The sequence below is a fragment of the Lipophrys pholis genome, assembly GCF_963383615.2.
Source record: "Lipophrys pholis genome assembly, chromosome: 15".
Taxonomy (NCBI): domain Eukaryota; kingdom Metazoa; phylum Chordata; class Actinopteri; order Blenniiformes; family Blenniidae; genus Lipophrys; species Lipophrys pholis.
In genome coordinates, this window is record NC_137642.1 from 8311942 (window position 1) to 8330859 (window position 18918).

Genomic DNA, 18918 nt, shown 5'->3' on the forward strand with positions numbered 1-18918 from the left:
CACGTGTGGGGGATATAGACAGATAGATTATTTGTTGTCATGGTATAATACAACAGAAATAAAAGTGCTTTCCAGTCAGTGCGACGTACACACAGTGAACATCTAATAGAAAAAACTATGGGCTAACAAAATGTGGATAGATACATACGTGTTGTTTCGGCAGTGCGTTCTGTGTGAGACGGTGAGCTTGACACACTGCTGCTGTGATTGGACGACATCTGAGCTTCCTCAAGTGAAGGAGTAGGGGACGGGCTGTCAAGCACTCGTTCCTAACAAACACACAAACACTAGTATAGCCACAAATCAACTCTCACAACAGAGTGTTGTAAAAAAAAAAAATTGGACCTACAAGCTAAAGAAAGTGTTGTTTTTCTATAGCTCAAGGACATTTCTGATTGAACTTTGGTCTGAAATTAAATGTGCGGTAAACATACGTTACATTGGTGTTTAATGTTCTGATGTTAATGATCTACAAAACACAATGTGCCAGTAAATGCTCAACTCAAGTCCTTCAAAGTGGGTGACAAACGTGTTTCTTTGTACTGGAAACATTGCACCATCACATTTGTTTTTAGAATGTCAGCTCAAACTTTATTTTCTAAGTTTGAAATATATACATTTATTTAATTTTGATGTCTTGGTGCCGAGTGAATATTTTAGAAGTGAGGTAAAGTAAATTTGTACTTGGTTTAGCAGTGGTGACAGTGAAGTCATGCAGCAGTTCATTTTTAGCCAAAAATTCCACTTTTCTATTTCTACAACAATAAACTACAACCATAATTGTGAATCCCAAACGGTAGGCTGGTGAACAAAACATTTACTAACGAGTAACTCTTGTTGGATATGGAGGTTTTAGTTTTTTTTACAACAATCCCACAAACCAACAGAAATTCCTACTTTGTGGAGGAAATTGGACCATCGTTAACTTCCAGGTTTCCCCATAATAATAATAAAACATTAAAGTAAAGAAAAGACGTGTCTGCTGCTAGTTTAGACTAATAATTTAATATTGTCCTGACTGGATATTCCGATGCAATCAAAAAAGATGTTTTTCATTTTCACATGGAGCTAAGGACAAAAAGACACAAAATAGTAAAGAGACTTGTGAAAGTTGGCTGAGTGATGCAGGGTTTTACAACTCTTTTCTGTGCAAAATATAATAAAATAAACACTCACATAACAGTTTCTGAACTAAGCGCAAGCACATATGGAGAAGCTGTGCCTTGGCTTTATTGGATACAATATCCTCTTTACTGTAAAAAATAATATATACATACATATATTGTTGGAGACATGGAGCAGCTTGTAAACACGCTATGGCATTCTTTGATGTTTACAGGAAAAGTTGGCTCTGATTTCAATAAGCCTCGTAAACCATCTTTGGGATCCAGTCCAATGTCTTAAAAACAATGGTCTGCATCGTTAAAATTATGACCGGAGACATACAACTTCCTGCTACTGATGAGGACATGATGAGATATAACACTCTAAGGTCTACATTGTGACATTTTTTTTAATGCCATAATCCTTTCAAAGCTCCTTTAATTAATCCTAAAGGTGAAGCCACAGGAGTGTTTTTAAGCAAAGTGACCAACTTGGCTAAGAGGGTTGCAGTTTCTGCCTGTATTTGCAGGTTATCTTTTAAAAATATACAAATAGATGGGAAACTGAAGTGAAGCCAAGGAATAACTGATTGCACTCTGGTACCAATCCAGATTTTTTATCTCTACTAGTAGGCTCTTAATGATTTTTAGTCACAGATATATTTGTGGGTGTAAAGGATTTAAAGATGAAATTGTCTTGAAATATGAGTATTTAGATGCTAAAAGCAAGTTAAATGTGTCCAAATTGATCAAATGTGATTTTCTTTCTTTACACTGTATTAATTTTGCATCACTGCTTCTGTGTAATTTATTCAGCCCCTTCATGGTCTCATACGATAACTGGCTGATGGTGAGCGCCACCGGGCCGGTGGGCCACTGAGTTCACCTTAATGACGGAGGTGGGCGCCCTGGCATGGGGGTTGGCGTGGAGTTGCGCCACGTTGGCCATGCTGGCCAGCGTGCTCAGTCGGTTCATCTGGCCCATAGCCATCGAAACGGAGGCCGGAGCCAGGCTGGCAGGGATCAGAGGATGTGACATCATCATGAACGGCAACTGATCCAGAACTGGGGCAGAGAAGAGTGGTAGAAGAAAGAGCACAGAAGAGAAGGTAAACAAGTCTTACACCTTCTGCAATTGGTTTAATAGAGACCATAAAAGGTGCAAAATAGGGAACGTGCCATATTCACACAATCAAAGATTTGATCCACTGTGAACGGCGTCCGCGAGTCGAAGTGACACAAATTCAGCCATTCCATTTGTATATCTTAAAAATATCTTTTCAATGCTTTAGCAGACCCGAAAGCACTTTAGATTGTTTTTGACATTCACCCGTTCACACACACAAACCAATGCAGGCGACTGCCATGTAAGCTCAGTAGACAGATAGCGATGGGGAATCGAACCTGCAACATTACAATTGAGAGAGAGCCCATGCTACCAAATGAACGACTACTGCCCAAACTAACGTTTGGATTTTCATCACAGGGCCTGCAGACAGCTTTTAAAAAGATCAAACAAGTGTCAAAGTGTTCCCATATGTGACCTCCATAAGAAGTGTGCAATAGAAAATCCTTTGTTAGTCAAACGAAGGTGGAGTGAAGCTACCATTGAAGCAGGTCTTACGCACTCATTTATCATGTTCGCTGCAGATATATTAATCCATCCCAACTTAAAGGCATGATATTGTTTACTGAAGTGAAAGCTCGCAGTGCCTCTGACGACAGGACTGGATCCTGGACACCCATATCAATCTCTGTGTTGTAAGAATTACGTGGATGACTGCTCTGCTTCTTCAAAAACAACTTGCGTGCGGCGCGGAATAGTAAGGAATAAGACGAGGGGGAGAAAAACGGGGAGGGGAGGGGAATGTGGAGGGGAGAGGAGACGCGACTGCGCTGTAATGAGCAGGACAAGTGTTTCTCAAAGACATAAAGATCGCGATGGCCTCGTGAGTGTCATCTGGCAAAAACACAAATCCAACCAAACTGGTATTAAGAGGGGGATATAGAACTTTTGCCGCGATGCCCCAGAGCTCTTTATTACAATCCTGCACAATTTGAGCAGCTGAAAGTGAACTCTTATTATCTTGGCCAATCTGTTGTTCACACTCTTCTCTTTAAGACAAGCATCCACTATCTTTAAAGAAAATCCTTCCTCTCAACAGCACCCCAGTGGGTTGCTGCAGTCTTTCTATTCATGAAACAAACAATCCTGTTGTGGTGGGGGGGGGGGGGGGGGGTATGACATAAATATTTATCATTTAATAAAAGGGAAAAACAAAAACAAAAGAAACACAGGGAGGAAGTGGAACAAAAGAAGCTGATGGCAGTCCTGGTGCTGGGCCAGCAATGCACGCTGGGTAATTATAAACACAAAGGAAAAAATCTTGGACTCTATTCTGCACAATTGTCACAAATAATAGAAGGAGTGCATGGAAACAACAGCAAAAAAAGGCTAACCAAAGGAGAGAAGATAAAATAGAACAAATAAAAGAAAGAAAGGAAGGAAGGAAGGAAAGAGAGAAAGAAAGAAAGCAAGCAAGAAAGAAAGAAAGCAAGAAAGAAAGAAAGAAAGAAGGAAAGGCAAACTCAGAAAGAAAGGGTGAGGCGTTGACTTTATGAGTGGGGCTCGCTGGACATATGTGCGGTGCTTTGTGCATTTGGCAGATTAGTCTCTCACTTGCCCAGAGCAGAAACCAATCCAAACAAAAGATCTGTCTGAATGGAGCTGAATAACCAGATGCTCCGAAAATCAACTGGCAGCCAACTCCAAATATTAAGCCTTGGTTAGGAACCAGCGCTCCACTTTTGTCACCCCGCTCCCCTCCACTGCCTCCTCCGAAACCCCGCCATCCCTCACCCGTCTGTAATTTCATTTTCACTCATTCTCTCCCTCTCTCCCTCTCTCACTCTCTCTATCTCTCTCTCTCCTTAACTCTGCACCCCCCCCCCACGTTCTCTGCCCTCCCATCACTTTCTCTTATGTTTCATTAAAAAACATCAAAAGTCAAAGTGCCTCTCTTATGTTTATCCAAACAAACCATTACTGTAAACAAACAGTTACTGTAAATTTCCCAGAAGATCTTGTTAAATGCAGAAATGGCTGCTCCCCGCTCTTCCCCGGCCCATAAGGTGTCACACTCAGCATTTGTGAGTGTGTGCGTGTGTGTAATCTGAGATTGCCTTTGTAGTGGTTAAAGCTCTGGTAGGGGCCTATCCTTCCCATAAGGCAGTGGGTGGCGGTATGGAAAAAAAACGCATTGTGCGTATGTGTGTCTGTATCTCTGCTGTGTGTTTGTGTGCGTGTGTTTCCACTTGACTCTATCATTAACAGTGATTAAGCTTTACAGGTTTATAATAGCTGGTGGTAACCATGCCACCTAACTGTGCGCAGATGCTGGCAGTCGCAACTGAGTGTACACAATGGTAAACAATGGTGAATACTGGGAGTGTTTACCGACACCAGCACAAAGAAATATTTACAACTCGTGCTGCCAAAAAAGAGCAGAAGCAGGCTTGAAAAACACGGCGAGTCTGCTCGCGTCTCCTTGTAATTTTTTTTTTCTTTCTTTTTTTTTGGGAAAAACACAAGGACAGTTTTTCATTTCTGTCCTGAAGCCTCGCGCTGTGCTCCACATGTTAAGTGTGCGCGTGTCCCAGGTTGATAGCGTATTCCACACAGACCTCCATAAGCCCTGTCATCTGTCTAAACACACTGATGTCGCTTTAACCTGTCGATAACAGTGGGGGCGGTGTGCCCGACCCGTTTGTGTGTGCGGTGCCTGGTGTTTGCGTGTGTGCACGCTCGCGTGCGTGTGCCCGTCCCGCCATCGATTGTCCACCGTTTGTCGTTTGCATTCAGGATAGTGAATTAGAGAGAAGACTATTGATTTGGCTTCAGCCTCTCATCTTATTCATCTCTCTATCATCCTGGTGTGCTTACTCTCCATCCACTGGCGCTCCAATTCTGCTGGCTGCTCTCCCTCACACCCAGGGTCGGCGGTTTTATTAACATTTGAGTAAAAAGTGTACTCGCAAAGGAAAAAAACAAGACAAAAAAACAAAAAAACAAGGTCCCATAAAAATGCACTTATTAGTCTACCACCTCACAGAGATAATTATATGCTTTTTTAGAAGTATTTGTGCTGGTGTATGGACTTTGCTTTTTCTCATTTTAACATATTTGTTCGAGGACGTACCACTTAATTATGGATGCACATGCTCTTGGACACTTTTACCTGCACATGTAATTAGCGGCCAAAGGGATTTGACTCCATAATGAGGCGATTCTGTGCGCTTTTCAGGAGCGAAAAGCTTGAAATAACAGAATCGAGTTCACTCAACTCTTAAATGCAAGAAACATTTCCTGTAAACCCTGATTCAATTTCGCTCCATATGACAGATATCACAGCCTTGCAAGGCATGACTAATAAAGCCGGATCTGGTTTGCACTCACTTGGTATGATGACTAATGAGTGCTAATAAACTGCCAGCAAGGCCACAGGAGCAGATGACCAACTGTGTTTTCACAAAATGCTTCTTGAGTGTGACAAATGTAAAGTAAATAATTGCTAAATTAGTAATTTATCGCAACCCGAGAAAATAAAAACGACTGAAAAAAAAAGATATCGCTGCTATTTATATCCAGATTTATTGAATTGCCTGACACGTGTTTGTTTGTGACATTTATTTGAAGTACTGACTCATCTCTGCTGCAGTTTGTTTGTACTTTACCGTCCGCTCGAAGAAACGGTAGTGGCAATAGAGGCGATGTCACATCCTGCTTTTAATCAAGATGGGTTCAGCTGCGGTGCATAAACACAGCTGCTCAAGTTGTGTCATCCTGGCATCCCAGATGTGTCATGCAACAATTAAGCGTTTTGCATGTGTTTGTGACAAAAGAGGTGGGTCGCACACTCACCCAGGCCGGGGTTGTGGTCACCGTTTTCTCCGTTTGGCCCGCCATGTTGATGGTTGCTGTGGTAACTGGCCATCGCCTCCAGCTTGATCTTTTTGGCCAGGGCCGAGAGATCTAAAAAGGAGACAGAGAGAGAGAGAGAGAGAGAGAGAGAGAGAGAGACAGAGAGAGAGAGGGGGAAACATATATAGAGAGAGGAAGAAAAAGAGGAAAAGAAAGAAAAAGAATCAATAAGAGCCAGATCAATGGCCCCCGGTGGAGGATTAGAGCAGTGGGTAGGCAGGAGGTTGTCATGGGAAGACAGAGGCCAGCCATTCATTCTGACTGCACCGCTGCACTGGCCATTTAGTCTGCCAGGGAATCGGCAGTGATAGGAACAAGCCAAGACATTCATCTCTCCCACACAGGGATATCACATCCCACAACACAGCACACAGGATGACACTCAGCGCCTAGCAGCAGCTCCACCTTTTACCCAAAAGAGAACTTCTTTATTTACCAGCGCAGAATAGAAACACGAGCCCAGCAGTGAGGATATCTTCTGCAGTTTCTTTTTAACAGGCACTTCGCAAAGTGTGCTACATTACAGTCGCATCCTGAACCTCAGATGTCAGTTTGACCTGCGGAGCAACCCTTAAAACAGAAAATTAAATATCTCTCGCACTAATGCAGACAAACATAGTGAATTATTAAAGTTGGAACAAACCGCACAACTGTGCAAACACCACTGAGGAAACACAAACAAACCATAAGTCTTAATTTCCTGATCTGAGATACATCTACACATTTAAAACAATCACGACTGCCAAGTGGGGTTTTTTTTTTTCCCCCTCCCTCAGACAATGAGCGTCTTGAGGTGAATAGTTTGTCTGCCTCAGACGTTGACAACCACAACAAATTGTTCTTTTTTTTCTTCACATCTTCTCTCCTCCTCTCTTGTGCCCTCTCCCCTTCTCTCCTCCCATCCCCTCTCCTTACTTTACCTTTTCAAATGTCAGCATCACAGCGGGACATAAGCCACTGTGTTGCGCGTGTGTATGCGCGAGCGAACGAGGGCGAGAAAGAGAGACTAAGGAGGATCACATCAAAGATTCTCCCTGCCTTTTACGCTCAAATGTCCTCCCTCTCTCTGTCTCCTTCTCCCCTCTCATGTGGCCAGTTCTAATCAGTAGCGCTGACATTGCCGCCGTGCCCTCTCCTTTGGTGGAAAAAGACTCTTTTCCCACTGAGAAAGATGCTCTTGAGTGCTCACACAGACACAACACACACACACACACACACACACACACACACACACACACACACACACACACACACACACACACACACACACACACACACACACACACACACAGGAGCACCTTTGAACAGTGAGAGGAAGCGGAGGCTAATAGAAAATGGCTTCTTTTGAGGCGGGGAATGAAAAGATCAGGTTGCAGTGAAGAGCACAAAGCCAAGGGCAACTTTGAGAGTGGTGAGGTGCCAACAATTACTTTTCTCCCTTTCCCTAACCTACACCCCCCCCCCCCCCCCCCCCCCGCCACACACACACACACACACACACACACACACACACACACACACACACACACACACACACACACACACTTGTTTGTGACAAAAACAAGCAGCTTATAGCCTTAAGCAGGCAGTTGTCGACTGTTCTTAGAAAGTTAAAAAAAAAAACACACACATGAAAGTAAGATCTCTGACACACAGCATGTGCCACCACATTAAAATAAGGTATAACAGCTAATTCATTCTTTTAAAGAAAAAATCTTTTTTTTTTTGTTTTGTTTTGTTTTACATTCACAAGTTTCACAGTCATGAACTCCACATTTCTTCACTTCATTTGTAACATGAATTTCAAAGAGGTTTCCGAGGTCTAAAGATTATGACTCTTACCCAGCTTAGCAGAGGACTTTGTGTACTTAGAATTCAAGAAAAAGGACCAAGCTTGCAAGTTATGGGTTGCTTTCCATGTGTCAGCAGTGTGTATGCTAATTTTATTAATCAACACACACCGGTCACCTCCCAGAAAACCCACCTCCTCATACTATTGATGAAGGGAGTACAAATGTGTCGTCGCAGAAGAAAAATGGAGAAAACCACCTCGTTCCTGTCCTGTATATCAAAATCTGCATAAGCAACCGGTTCATCAATTAAACTGATGGGATAACTGAATTAGTTGCAGATCACTGCTCTGACTTTTTGACAACTGAAAAGATGCGTTAAGTTGATAAGAGCTGCTTAACAACGTGCCACTCTGTGAAATGGCAATCGACTCCTACGGCGACTTTTGATTCACCTACAGACCCTGACATCTGTGCTATCAAATATGGCTGCAGATGAATGGATTATTGTATTTTTAAACTTCAGTGTACTTCTTTTTATTCTGTTATAAAGTGTAATGATGGTTTATAATGAGTCCTCTGGATTATGAATATCATAACGACTTATTGAGACACATTTACATTAAAGTAATTTCACATGACAGTAGGTATTAGTGGTGCACTCGTTATACACATTATAGACAATATTCTATCCTAATTACTGACAAATAGCTTCAAGGAATGAAAAAATCACAGTTTTAACAGTACTTGTAGTGTGTTTGTGGAATGTATTGATTGTGCATATTTCATTTGCCTTGTGGGTTTATTTTCAAATTTCCACAGGTTTAACTTTTACCTTAAGAAACTGCACATACGTATCAGAAGCAGCATTTTTTGTTTCCCAAACCAGGAAAATTACAACATTTATTTGTTTTTGTTTCCATAATTACTCTTGATGTTTTTAAACTCCCACGGGGTGTGATCAAAGGCTCTGATGTGTCACTGACTGATTATTCATCACTGCACGGGCACGGCCAGATTAAAAACATCAAAAAATATTCTTCCTAGCGAGATTGAGTGACTTTTAATCATTAATATATAATGCAGGATATGGCGTGCAGCAAATTGGAAATTTGTCAAAACTGAACGCTATAGCAACTCAAGTTAGACAATGCCAAAGAGATTCCACTGAATATAAATTGTGAAATCACATTAAAGAAAACATGAAATCCAAAAAATGTTTTCAACACTTATTAATAAAATATCCTACATGCACCCTGTGTTTGATGACAGACTAATTAGTATGTTCAATCTGTTGGTGCACTTGCATGAGCCTGTTTCCACACAACATAAGCAATGTATATGCATGATGAGTCCTGGGTGGTCACCTGCAGGAGGCATGATCCCAGCGTGGATCAGACCACTGTGAGACAGCATGTGGTGAGTCCCGCCCTCTGTCACACTCTGCAGCCTCTTGGGCGGTCGTCCAGGCCTGGAACTGTAGGCAGAAAACACAAGCTAACATTAGTCATTAAGCAGTTTAATACTTTACCCCCTCAGGTCAGTCACTTCTTCACGCTGAGACTGAGATGGGTGGCCTGGTTAGAGAAAGTGTCCTTCAGTCTGTAAACCTCTGATCCTGCTAAAGCGTCAACAAGCAAAAACACTGAAACCTGACCGGTTCCAGGAAGGCTGCTGTACAGCAAATCTGACCTCCCTGTGGATACGAGCAAGCAGAAATGGAGTTTCCCTGTGGCATCAATAAAGCACCTCATTACGGTTCAGCTTACTCATTCGTTTGTTTGCTTATTAAATGTGTTTGCTCGCCCCCTTCCCTTTCAATCCTCTCCTCATTTGGCCATTCATTCCCCTTTTCCCGCCACGTCACAAATTTCTCCAATAAAGGCAGTGACTGCGGGCAGATTTGCACTGATGTGTGTGTGTTTGCGCGCCAGTGTTGGTGCGTGCGTGTGTGTGTGTGGTTTGATTGAGCCGGGCATGCTCAATCAATCCTGGAGGAAGTATGTGAAAAGCTGTCAGACATCACTTTGGCTCTGACTAAACGGTGTGAATGTCCTGACAGGGGAAATGACACGGGCCACATCAGGCTTAATGACAACCAGCGTACCTCATCTCCTTTCATAGCAGCCTGACATAACATGAGTCCGTGGGCAAGTGTGTCTGAGCAAGTGTGTGTATGTGTGTGTGTGTGACATTATAACACAAGAGTGAAGGAAGGAAGCGATAGAGCAGGAGCAGAGAGAAGTATAAAGTCGAAGGAGGCGATGGATGTGAAGGCGAGGCAATGAGAGAAGAGGATAAAGGGAAAAGTATAGTGAAAGGAGAGTATGAGAGAGTGAAAAAAGGTGGGAAAGAGTAAAAAAACGAGAGAGAGAGAGATAGACTAACAGCAGCAGCTTCCTAGCGTGGGGTGTCTTTGAGCAGATTTTAATTAGAATCTAATCCAGCCGTCATTAAGGCCCCATAAACGAAGCTGTCAGTCAGGAGATTAATGGCGCCTCATTTGCATATTGCATATAATTCATCAATTACCCAGCAGAAAGGACCAATCCCCTGTTGACACACCCACTGGCTGAGAGGGGGGAGATGAAGAGAGACAAAAAGACAGAGAGAAAGATTGTGTAGTCACTAACTGTGGGAGAAAAACAGGTAGCTTGTGCATGTGGGTGTGTGCGCACACCAGTACGTGTGTGTGTGTGTGCATGTGTGAGGTCGTGTCTGGCTTGTGTGTGTGTGTGTGTGTGTGTGTGTGTGTGTGTGTGTGTGTGTGTGTGTGTGTGTGTGTGTGTGTGTGTGTGTGTGTGTGTGTGTGTGTGTGTGTGTGTGTGTGTGTGTGTGTGTGCGTGTATGAAGTGTTCAAAGGTTAATTTGATGAGCCGATGAGCTCCACAGTTCCTGCCCTCGGTTTTAATGAGTTGTTATTATTGTCTCTTATTATGGGCCCAGACCGACTGGGATGTGACAGCTGACATCAGATATCTCACACACACACACACACACACACACACACACACACACACACACACACACACACACACACACACACACACACACACACACACACACACACACACACACACACACACACACACACACACACACAGACACACACACACACACACACACAGGTAGTTTCAATATAACGTACGACATGAAAGATAGATGCAAGGAATTTGCAAGTGTGTGTGTGTGTGTGTGTGTGTGTGTGTGTGTGTGTGTGTGTGTGTGTGTGTGTGTGTGTGTGTGATGTTGAAGTGAGGGTGGAGGTACTTTCAGATTGCATGAAAACAAAATTTCAGGCATGTATGCAGAGCTGCATACTGGGCTTAACAAAAGCAGGAAATGTATTTTTAGGATCCCAAGTTAAGGCAACACGGTTCCACAGCAACTGATGTTGAATCACCTCAAATGAACATACGCACGAGCGCATGCGCACACACCTATGAAGACATGCATGAACACACAAGACATGCACAAACACATGCACAAGTGAACATCGGTGGGGGGAAGTAAATACACAGAGACCAAAGACTGTGGTTTGGTTTTTACTGCAGCCGCTTCCCTTTCCCTTACTACTGTTTATTTGCACACACTAATTAATGGCCTGTGTGTCTACGGGTGTGTGTTTTTGGTAGCTAGGTGTGTTTGTGTTGTGTGTGTGTGTGTGTGTGTGTGTGTGTGTGTGTGTGTGTGTGTGTGTGTGTGTGTGTGTGTGTGTGTGTGTGTGTGTGTGTGTGTGTGTGTGTGTGTGTGTGTGTGTGTGTGTGTGTGTGTGTGTGTGTGTGTGTGTGTGTGTGTGTGTGTGTGTGCCTTTGTATATGTTGCATTTTAAGGGCGCATAAAGAACTGGAACCTAATTTTGTGTTTAGTCTGCAAGTGCGTTGATACATCAAAGTGACCCGTGGAGGGAGGTCTATGCGTGTGTGTGTGTGTTAAGCATGCAAGTGTATTTTGTGTGTGTATATGTGTGTGTGAGGTTGGAGAGCACCGGTTCCCTGAGGTAGGATTAATGAAAAAGCCTTTCATGGAAAAGTCATCAAGCTGAGGGGATGGAATGAGAGAGAGGAGGGGGGAAAGAGAAAACAGTCCATTGTGTGTGTGTGTGTGTGTGTGTGTGTGTGTGTGTGTGTGTGTGTGTGTGTGTGGGTAGAGGAGGGGGTGTATGGCTTATGACCTCTTTGTCTCAAACTTTAATTAAAATCTCACCCAGACGTCCTCCCTCATGCCAACGCTTTGGCCACACACACACACACACACACACACACACACACACACACACACACACACACACACACACACACACACACACACACACACACACACACACACACACACACACACACACACACACACAATCATACAATACACAAACAGGCACATTTTTCTTCCTTCTTTTAAAAAAAAAAAAGAAATGTTTGGTATGTTGAGTTTTTGCCCTCCAAGCTTTCGCAAGTGTGTGTGTGTGTGTGTGTGTGTGTGTGTGTGTGTGTGTGTGTGTGTGTGTGTGTGTGTGTGTGTGTGTGTGTGTGTGTGTGTGTGTGTGTGTGTGTGTGTGTGTGTGTGTGTGTGTGTTTTATTTTACCTGAAACATGAAACGCCAAACATGGCAGCTGGAGCTTAGCACAGGTGGAACAGAAACAAAACACAACAAAGATGACAGATCTCTCTCTCCTCTTCACTAACATGCAGGCGCACACACACACACACACACACACACACACACACACACACACACACACACACACACACACACACACACACACACACACACACACACACACACACACACACACACACACACACACACACACACACACACACATGCTGTGAGGGTAAAGAGAAATGTAATGAAAGAAGAGGAAGTGTTACAGTCAAAACAGTGGAACAGCTACTGGCTTGGAGGGACTGAGGTGCTGATAGGTAGCAGCTGTGTGTGTGTGTATGTGTGTGTGTTTATGTGCAGGAGAGTGGGGTGGGGGGGGAGAACTTGCTCAAACAAGATTTTGTTTGGAATATATTAGCGGCGGTTTACAGCTCCCATGCTCCCATCCTTTCAATCTGTGTTTATCACATGGGTTTGTATTCGCCGTCACGGTCCAGTTTGATAAATCATAACGTCGTCGCTGTACGCGGGAAGACTTATGCTGCTGGTTAGGGAAGGCAGGGAAAGATTGATGTTGTGATCTTCCTCTCAAATTGAAGGCCGGAAAAAAAAAAAAAGCTTTTTGCACCATTGTTATTAGGAAAGCCTGTGTGATGATGTCATGAAAGAAGCAGACGGGACAGCGCGCGCACGCACACACACACACACACACACACACACACGCTCGACTTTTGATCATGGCAAAAAAATCTGATCTTCTCCACTGATACCGCTTCACATTCCTCAACCACATTCCAGGGTCAACACGATGTCAAGACCGTATGTGTGTGTGTGTTTGTAAAAGTATGTGTGCGCTGGTGTGTGCTCCATTAAAAGCTGTCATAGTGGAAGACATGGAGGCCCTTTCTATCTCGTCGTGCTCGTCTCTATAAAACATCAAAAGAGCGCAGAGGTTAAAGTTGAGCGAACCAACCCCACCCTAATGCACACTTTGAACACACACCAACGCGCGCACGGCACACACGCGCTCCTCGGCCCCATCGTCTGAACGCTGCTGACTTTGACAGTGAGTTATGGCAGTGGGGGCTCAGCTTTGAGGGGTCCACCTTCTCATGAGCACGCACATAAACACCGGCCCAGTGTTGTCAGGAATAAATTTGCCAATAGGAAACACAAAGAGAGGGTTTTTGTTGTGCTCTGTGGGTCATTTCATCTGGTTTAACATTAATCATTTCATTCACCTTTTTTTTTTTTTTTTTTTAACAAAAAACACCTGCTTCATGTTTGACTCTGCTTCGTCTCTGGTTGTAGGAGCTGCAAAAAAAAACAACACATGTGGACATGGAGTGAGAAGAGTTTTACCTCTTAAGGTGTCTGGGCCCGTTTTGAAGTGCAGAGGTTTGGGATTTTCTGCTTATACTCCAGTATAATTAGAGCTCAATAGAATTTTACTTGCGCGATTAGAAAATTAGAATTCCAGCAATATGTCTTCCCCAGGAAATGTGACCTTGGCAGTCGCGTTCATTAAAGTTACACAACATCAGCAGATTCAGAACAAACTAGTTCTGTTAAAGAAAGTGGATGATGGGGGGAAGAAAAAGAAAGCTGTTTTGGTTAGATGAAGTAGGCTGATGAATTTAATTCTTGAAAAGCTGTTGTTTAATTGTTTAAAATTTCTTTTTGTTAAAGGTTCAACATCACAAACATTTTTTTTTACTTTAACTCCAATACATATTTATATTTTCCAGGTTTTCTGCGTGAAACACTTCAAAGTACAAACTCAAAACTATGTTATCTTACATTTGTCTTTGTCTGGGACAAGATCTTGTTCCTCTCTGTGTTTCACTTCTTTTTCATGTGACGTGGGATGGCGAGGGATCATTTTGAAATCTATATACAATACGTATGAGAAGTAAAAAGATATCCACACACCCACACCCACACACTCACACACAGACATATACTTTGACCGGAGCGAGGTATTTGATGTGTGTTACTAACAGAGAATGAAACTGTTCCTTTGTGAGCGAGGAAGAAAAGGACGGAGGATCAGGTTGCCTCCTACACGCCATGTTCTCTCTGTGGAACTAATGTCATTTAGCAGCAAAGCCAGCAAACACACAGGCGTGACCGTGTGTGTGCGCGTGTGTGTGTGAGATAGTGAGTGACAGTGTGTGTTGCTGTGCCACCTATGCATGAATTATAACTAAGAATTGAGTGAGCTGGAAGTCGGTCCGTCGTCTTGGTTTGATGAGTCAGTGGTCAGTGTGTGTGTGTGTGTGTGTGTGTGTGTGTGTGTGTGTGTGTGTGTGTGTGTGTGTGTGTGTGTGTGTGTGTGTGTGTGTGTGTGTGTGTGTGTGTGTGTGTGTGTGTGTGTGTGTGTGTGTGTGTGTGCGCACAACAGGACTAAAAAGGCAAAGAAGAGAAAGAAAACAATGACATACAGATGACATTCTGGTAACAACTTCTCTCAATTTCTTGTTTAGTTTAATCTTAAAAATAAAAACGAAATGAATCAACAGAGGGTCAACAGAATAAACAGCAGGAATCGGTGTAAAACAGTGTGTTTGTGGTCTTACACAATCAGAAGGGGCTGTTTTTTCTCCTCCAGTCTCTCAAACTGTACTGAACTGGAAAATAATAAGTGATGGCTGCCTTAATCAGTAACAAAACCCTCAGTGAGCCTTGATGCTGTCAGAAAGTCGTAACGTCACATTCCCGCACATGTTCTTGAAACTCTTAGATTTGGCCAGCCGAGCCTTCGCTCTGGGATGACACCAAACGTCGAATCCCACTTTTCTTTTTTTACCTGCTACTGTACGTCGCTCCATCCACATGAGTAATTACACGGAAACTTGTAACGCAGTGGGGGCTGAAGGCAACGGCTATCGCAGCACATTTGAAGCCTTCAGACAAAGACTTGCACAAGTTGTTTGAAGATTTCAGACAAGTGATGTTTTCAGATCTCATTAACTAAAGGCTGTTTGAGTGCTGTGTGGATAATTAGAGACAGCAGAGGCTGTGTATTTTGGAGTTGGGGGGGGGGGGGGGTATGACAATGTTCCCATTAACACCAGACATAGAAGAAATCCCAAAGCAGCAAGAAGATGCATCTGGATTTTTGGTTGGAAGGCCACAAGAGCTTGTGCGCAGGTGTTAATCCAGGCACGTGGAGCTGGAAGGTGATCCTCACAATACTTTGCGTCTGTTTGAAGAGTTTCTCAGATTCTCAGCGAGTCAAAGCTTGTCTGAAATCTTCACACCTGGTAATAAAATCAAAATACAGCTTTTGGTCCTTTATCAAAGGACCAAAAGGTTGTCCAAGGCAACCTAAAGAAATTTAATAAAAAAAGGTTTATACATCAAAAATAACATGTCATTTTCTTCCTTGTTGCTGTTTATCTGAGTACATCTTGAAGCATCCCCTATCTTCATTTAATGGCAGGTGAAAATTGGATCGTTCATGCTCCGAGGAGCAAGGATTAACCATCAAACAATATAAATTCCCCCAAACTAAAGCTAATCCACACTCCTCTGGATTCAAACCCATGCTGTTAGGAGCATGTGGCCTGCACAACAGTACACTGAGACACCAGGAAACCACAAATCCCAGCCAATTTGGGCCCTTTATTCAAACATCTCTGTGGCGTATTGGATTGATGACCCATGTAGTTGGTCACCGGAGTTCTGCAAAACAGCTAATTTACATAATCGCATCATAAATACCGAGAATTCATTTAATCATCTCCTCTGTTCTGATGCTCAGGGCTAAAGAGTGTTGATATGATAAGACAGCAAGTTATTAAGGAGGGAGGAAGAGAGAGAGAGAGAGAGAGAGAGAGAGAGAGAGAGATAGAGAGCGAGAGAGAGATGAAGGTAGAGAAAGAGAGAGAGAGAGAGGGAGAGAGAGAGAGAGAGAGAGAGGAGCAGAAGGATCAGTATGAGAGTGAGTGAGCTTGTCCTGATTTAAGCTGCCGCTTGGGGCCAAATGAAAATTAATTAATTTCTGTGAAGAATCAATTTCTCAGAATGACAGTGTCAGATTCAATGTGTGTATGTGCGAGTGTGTCAAAGAGGAGGAAAAAAGTGTGTGCGTGTGTGTGTGTGTGTGTGTGTGTGTGTGTGTGTGTGTGTGTGTGTGTGTGTGTGTGTGTGTGTCAGAAAGATTATACCCTATGATAACATGACAAACTTTTAAGAGTGTTTTTCCCTATTAGGATTACTAAAATTCATTATCGTCAACAGCATCATCACCATCTCGACGTTTATCATCCATTAAAATGGTAATTAGTAACAGGGCTGGCAGCAGCAGCAGCCATGGCCAATAAAAAGCAGTAAACTTCAGGATGTCCAAAATAAACAAAAATTAATCAGGAAAGAAAAATGTATATCAATGATTTTTAAATTTTTTATTTTAATTACACAGACTATCTAACAAGAGTTAATTGATCTTTAATTTTCCGAAAAATCTCAGAGAAAAGAGAAGAAAAAAAGTACAGACAATTCCTGAAAGTTAGAAAAAATATTTTCAAATTGCAACATGGAGTCATGACGTTGACTATACTGAGTTTTATTTGTATTTTTATTTTGGTGATGCACTTTTGTTACAATCTGCAAATTAAGATGAATTAGAAAGTGTAAAAACATTTGTTTAAATATCCCAAAGTTTACCTTTCTGGCTGTCTTCCACCTGCTGCAGCGCCGTCCTCAGATGTGAACCGGGTCACAGACCCGGGTCACCCCGCCTGAGACGCACAGACCCGGGTCACCCTGCGCCCCCCCACCCCCACCCATCCTCCCCCCTCCACCGCCCCTCAGCCCGACTCACCTTGCGTTGGTACAGTCGTTATAGAGCGTCTCGAAGTCCTGCCTGGAGATGAGTTTGCAGCGGTTCACCCCGGGCTGGATGGCCCCGAGCCCCCGCAGCACCCGGACCTGCTCCACGTTGCACACCACCGGGGAGATGTCCAGGCGCTTCAGCTTGGTGTAGACGGTGTGCAGCCCGCCGACCAGGTGCTTGAGGAACACGTCGAACGCCTGCGGCAGGCAGATGAGCTCCGTGTCTTTCACCGTGAACGAGGCCAGCTTGGCACCTTTCACCTCCACCAGCTTGCACTCGTTGTTCTGCGGCGTGCTCTCCACGGGCGACGCGGTGGCGTACACGGGCTTGGCGCCGCCGGACACCGCCGTCGGAGCGCCGCAGCCGACGCTCTTCAGCCCGGTGCCGTTCTGCAGGAGGAGGTCGGCTCGGAACTGGTGCAGCAGCGCCGGGTGCGCCACCGGAGGGGCCGGGGAGGACGCGGCGGAGGTGGCCGCAGGTGGCGGGGAGTTGGTGGCCGGGGAGACGGAACTCGGAGCCGGGTGGTGTCCGAGCGGAGCGGCGGGCAGCAGGGTCGGAGCGGCAGAAGTTGCCATGGTGGTCATGTCCCGGGAGAAGAGAGCAAAAGTGAAGTTCAGAGAGAAGTGTTAAAGTAACTTGGCGCACGCGGGAGCTGCTCGCGAGGGTGGACGAGTGCGCATTGAGCGCGCAGGAGGAGGAGAGGGGGGATAAAAGAGAGGAGAGCAGTCAGGGTCCGTGTGTGGAAAAACAGATCACATAGTTGAATCAGAGTGAGAGGAGGCTTGTCTCAGGGCTGGAGATGCTACTGTCACATTATCATAAAGAGGAGGAGCCTGCGCTTTTTCTTAGAGAGAGAGAGAGAGAGACGGAGAGAGAGAGAGAGAGAGAGAGGGGGGGGGGGGGGAGAGAGAGAGAGAGAGAGAGAGGGAGAGCAAAGATTAGCCTACATAAACTTTGGATAAGCCTATTTGTGAACGCCTAACGAAAAGACACCTTAATATTAATGCCTCTGATGACTCGGTATGACTGACACGCAATCTGGAGTCTTTAGAGCATTTCAAATCTCCATATTACTGTAATCTTAGCCGGGAACTAATAATTATATTGTCCTTGGAAAAAAATAAATAAAACAGATCTAATTACTATAATGCTTTTCCTTAGAGCTAAATGTTTTTCATCTCTAAATACGAGTTAATTTGGATATCATCAGAGAGACTTTGCAATATATGATTATCACCAAGAGGACACTTAAGAACAAATACATGAAGTCTCTTTGAACTACAGAAAAATCCCACGTGTTCCGAGAATATCAGTGTGTTTCAACTCAGATCTGCTTGTGACGAAGTGTCATCTGATTCTGCTAAATGTTTGTAACCCTTTATTGTGCTATTGTATCACGGATTACAAATTCAGACAACATACTACACTGTATCTTTCAGGTCACACACTGAATACTTAAGAAAACCATCTGACTCACTGCAGGGTGACAAAACAACATAATATAATCTGTGCATCCTCATAGAACATGTGTGGATTTTATTTCCTAGTTAATTTATGTTTGACCTGATGTTTATTTAAATATTTGAAGTTAGAATCAACAG

General features: G+C 43.7%; 1 protein-coding gene across 4 annotated transcripts in view; it reads right to left on the reverse strand.

The window, feature by feature from the left end:
- Window positions 1–18089, reverse strand: part of dachc (dachshund c) — a 29871-nt gene extending 11782 nt beyond the window's left edge. For all 4 annotated transcript variants that reach the window (XM_080482307.1, XM_080482306.1, XM_080482305.1 and 1 more), the window contains exons 1-5: window positions 17306–18089; window positions 9242–9351; window positions 6025–6135; window positions 1990–2168; window positions 149–269 (exon numbers count right to left, since the gene is read on the reverse strand). In XM_080482307.1, the coding sequence (XP_080338433.1) occupies window positions 149–269; window positions 1990–2168; window positions 6025–6135; window positions 9242–9351; window positions 17306–17901 (1117 nt within the window). In that variant the 5' untranslated portion in view covers window positions 17902–18089. The remainder of the gene's footprint in view (window positions 1–148; window positions 270–1989; window positions 2169–6024; window positions 6136–9241; window positions 9352–17305) is intronic.
- Between the last annotated feature and the right edge of the window lie 829 nt (window positions 18090–18918).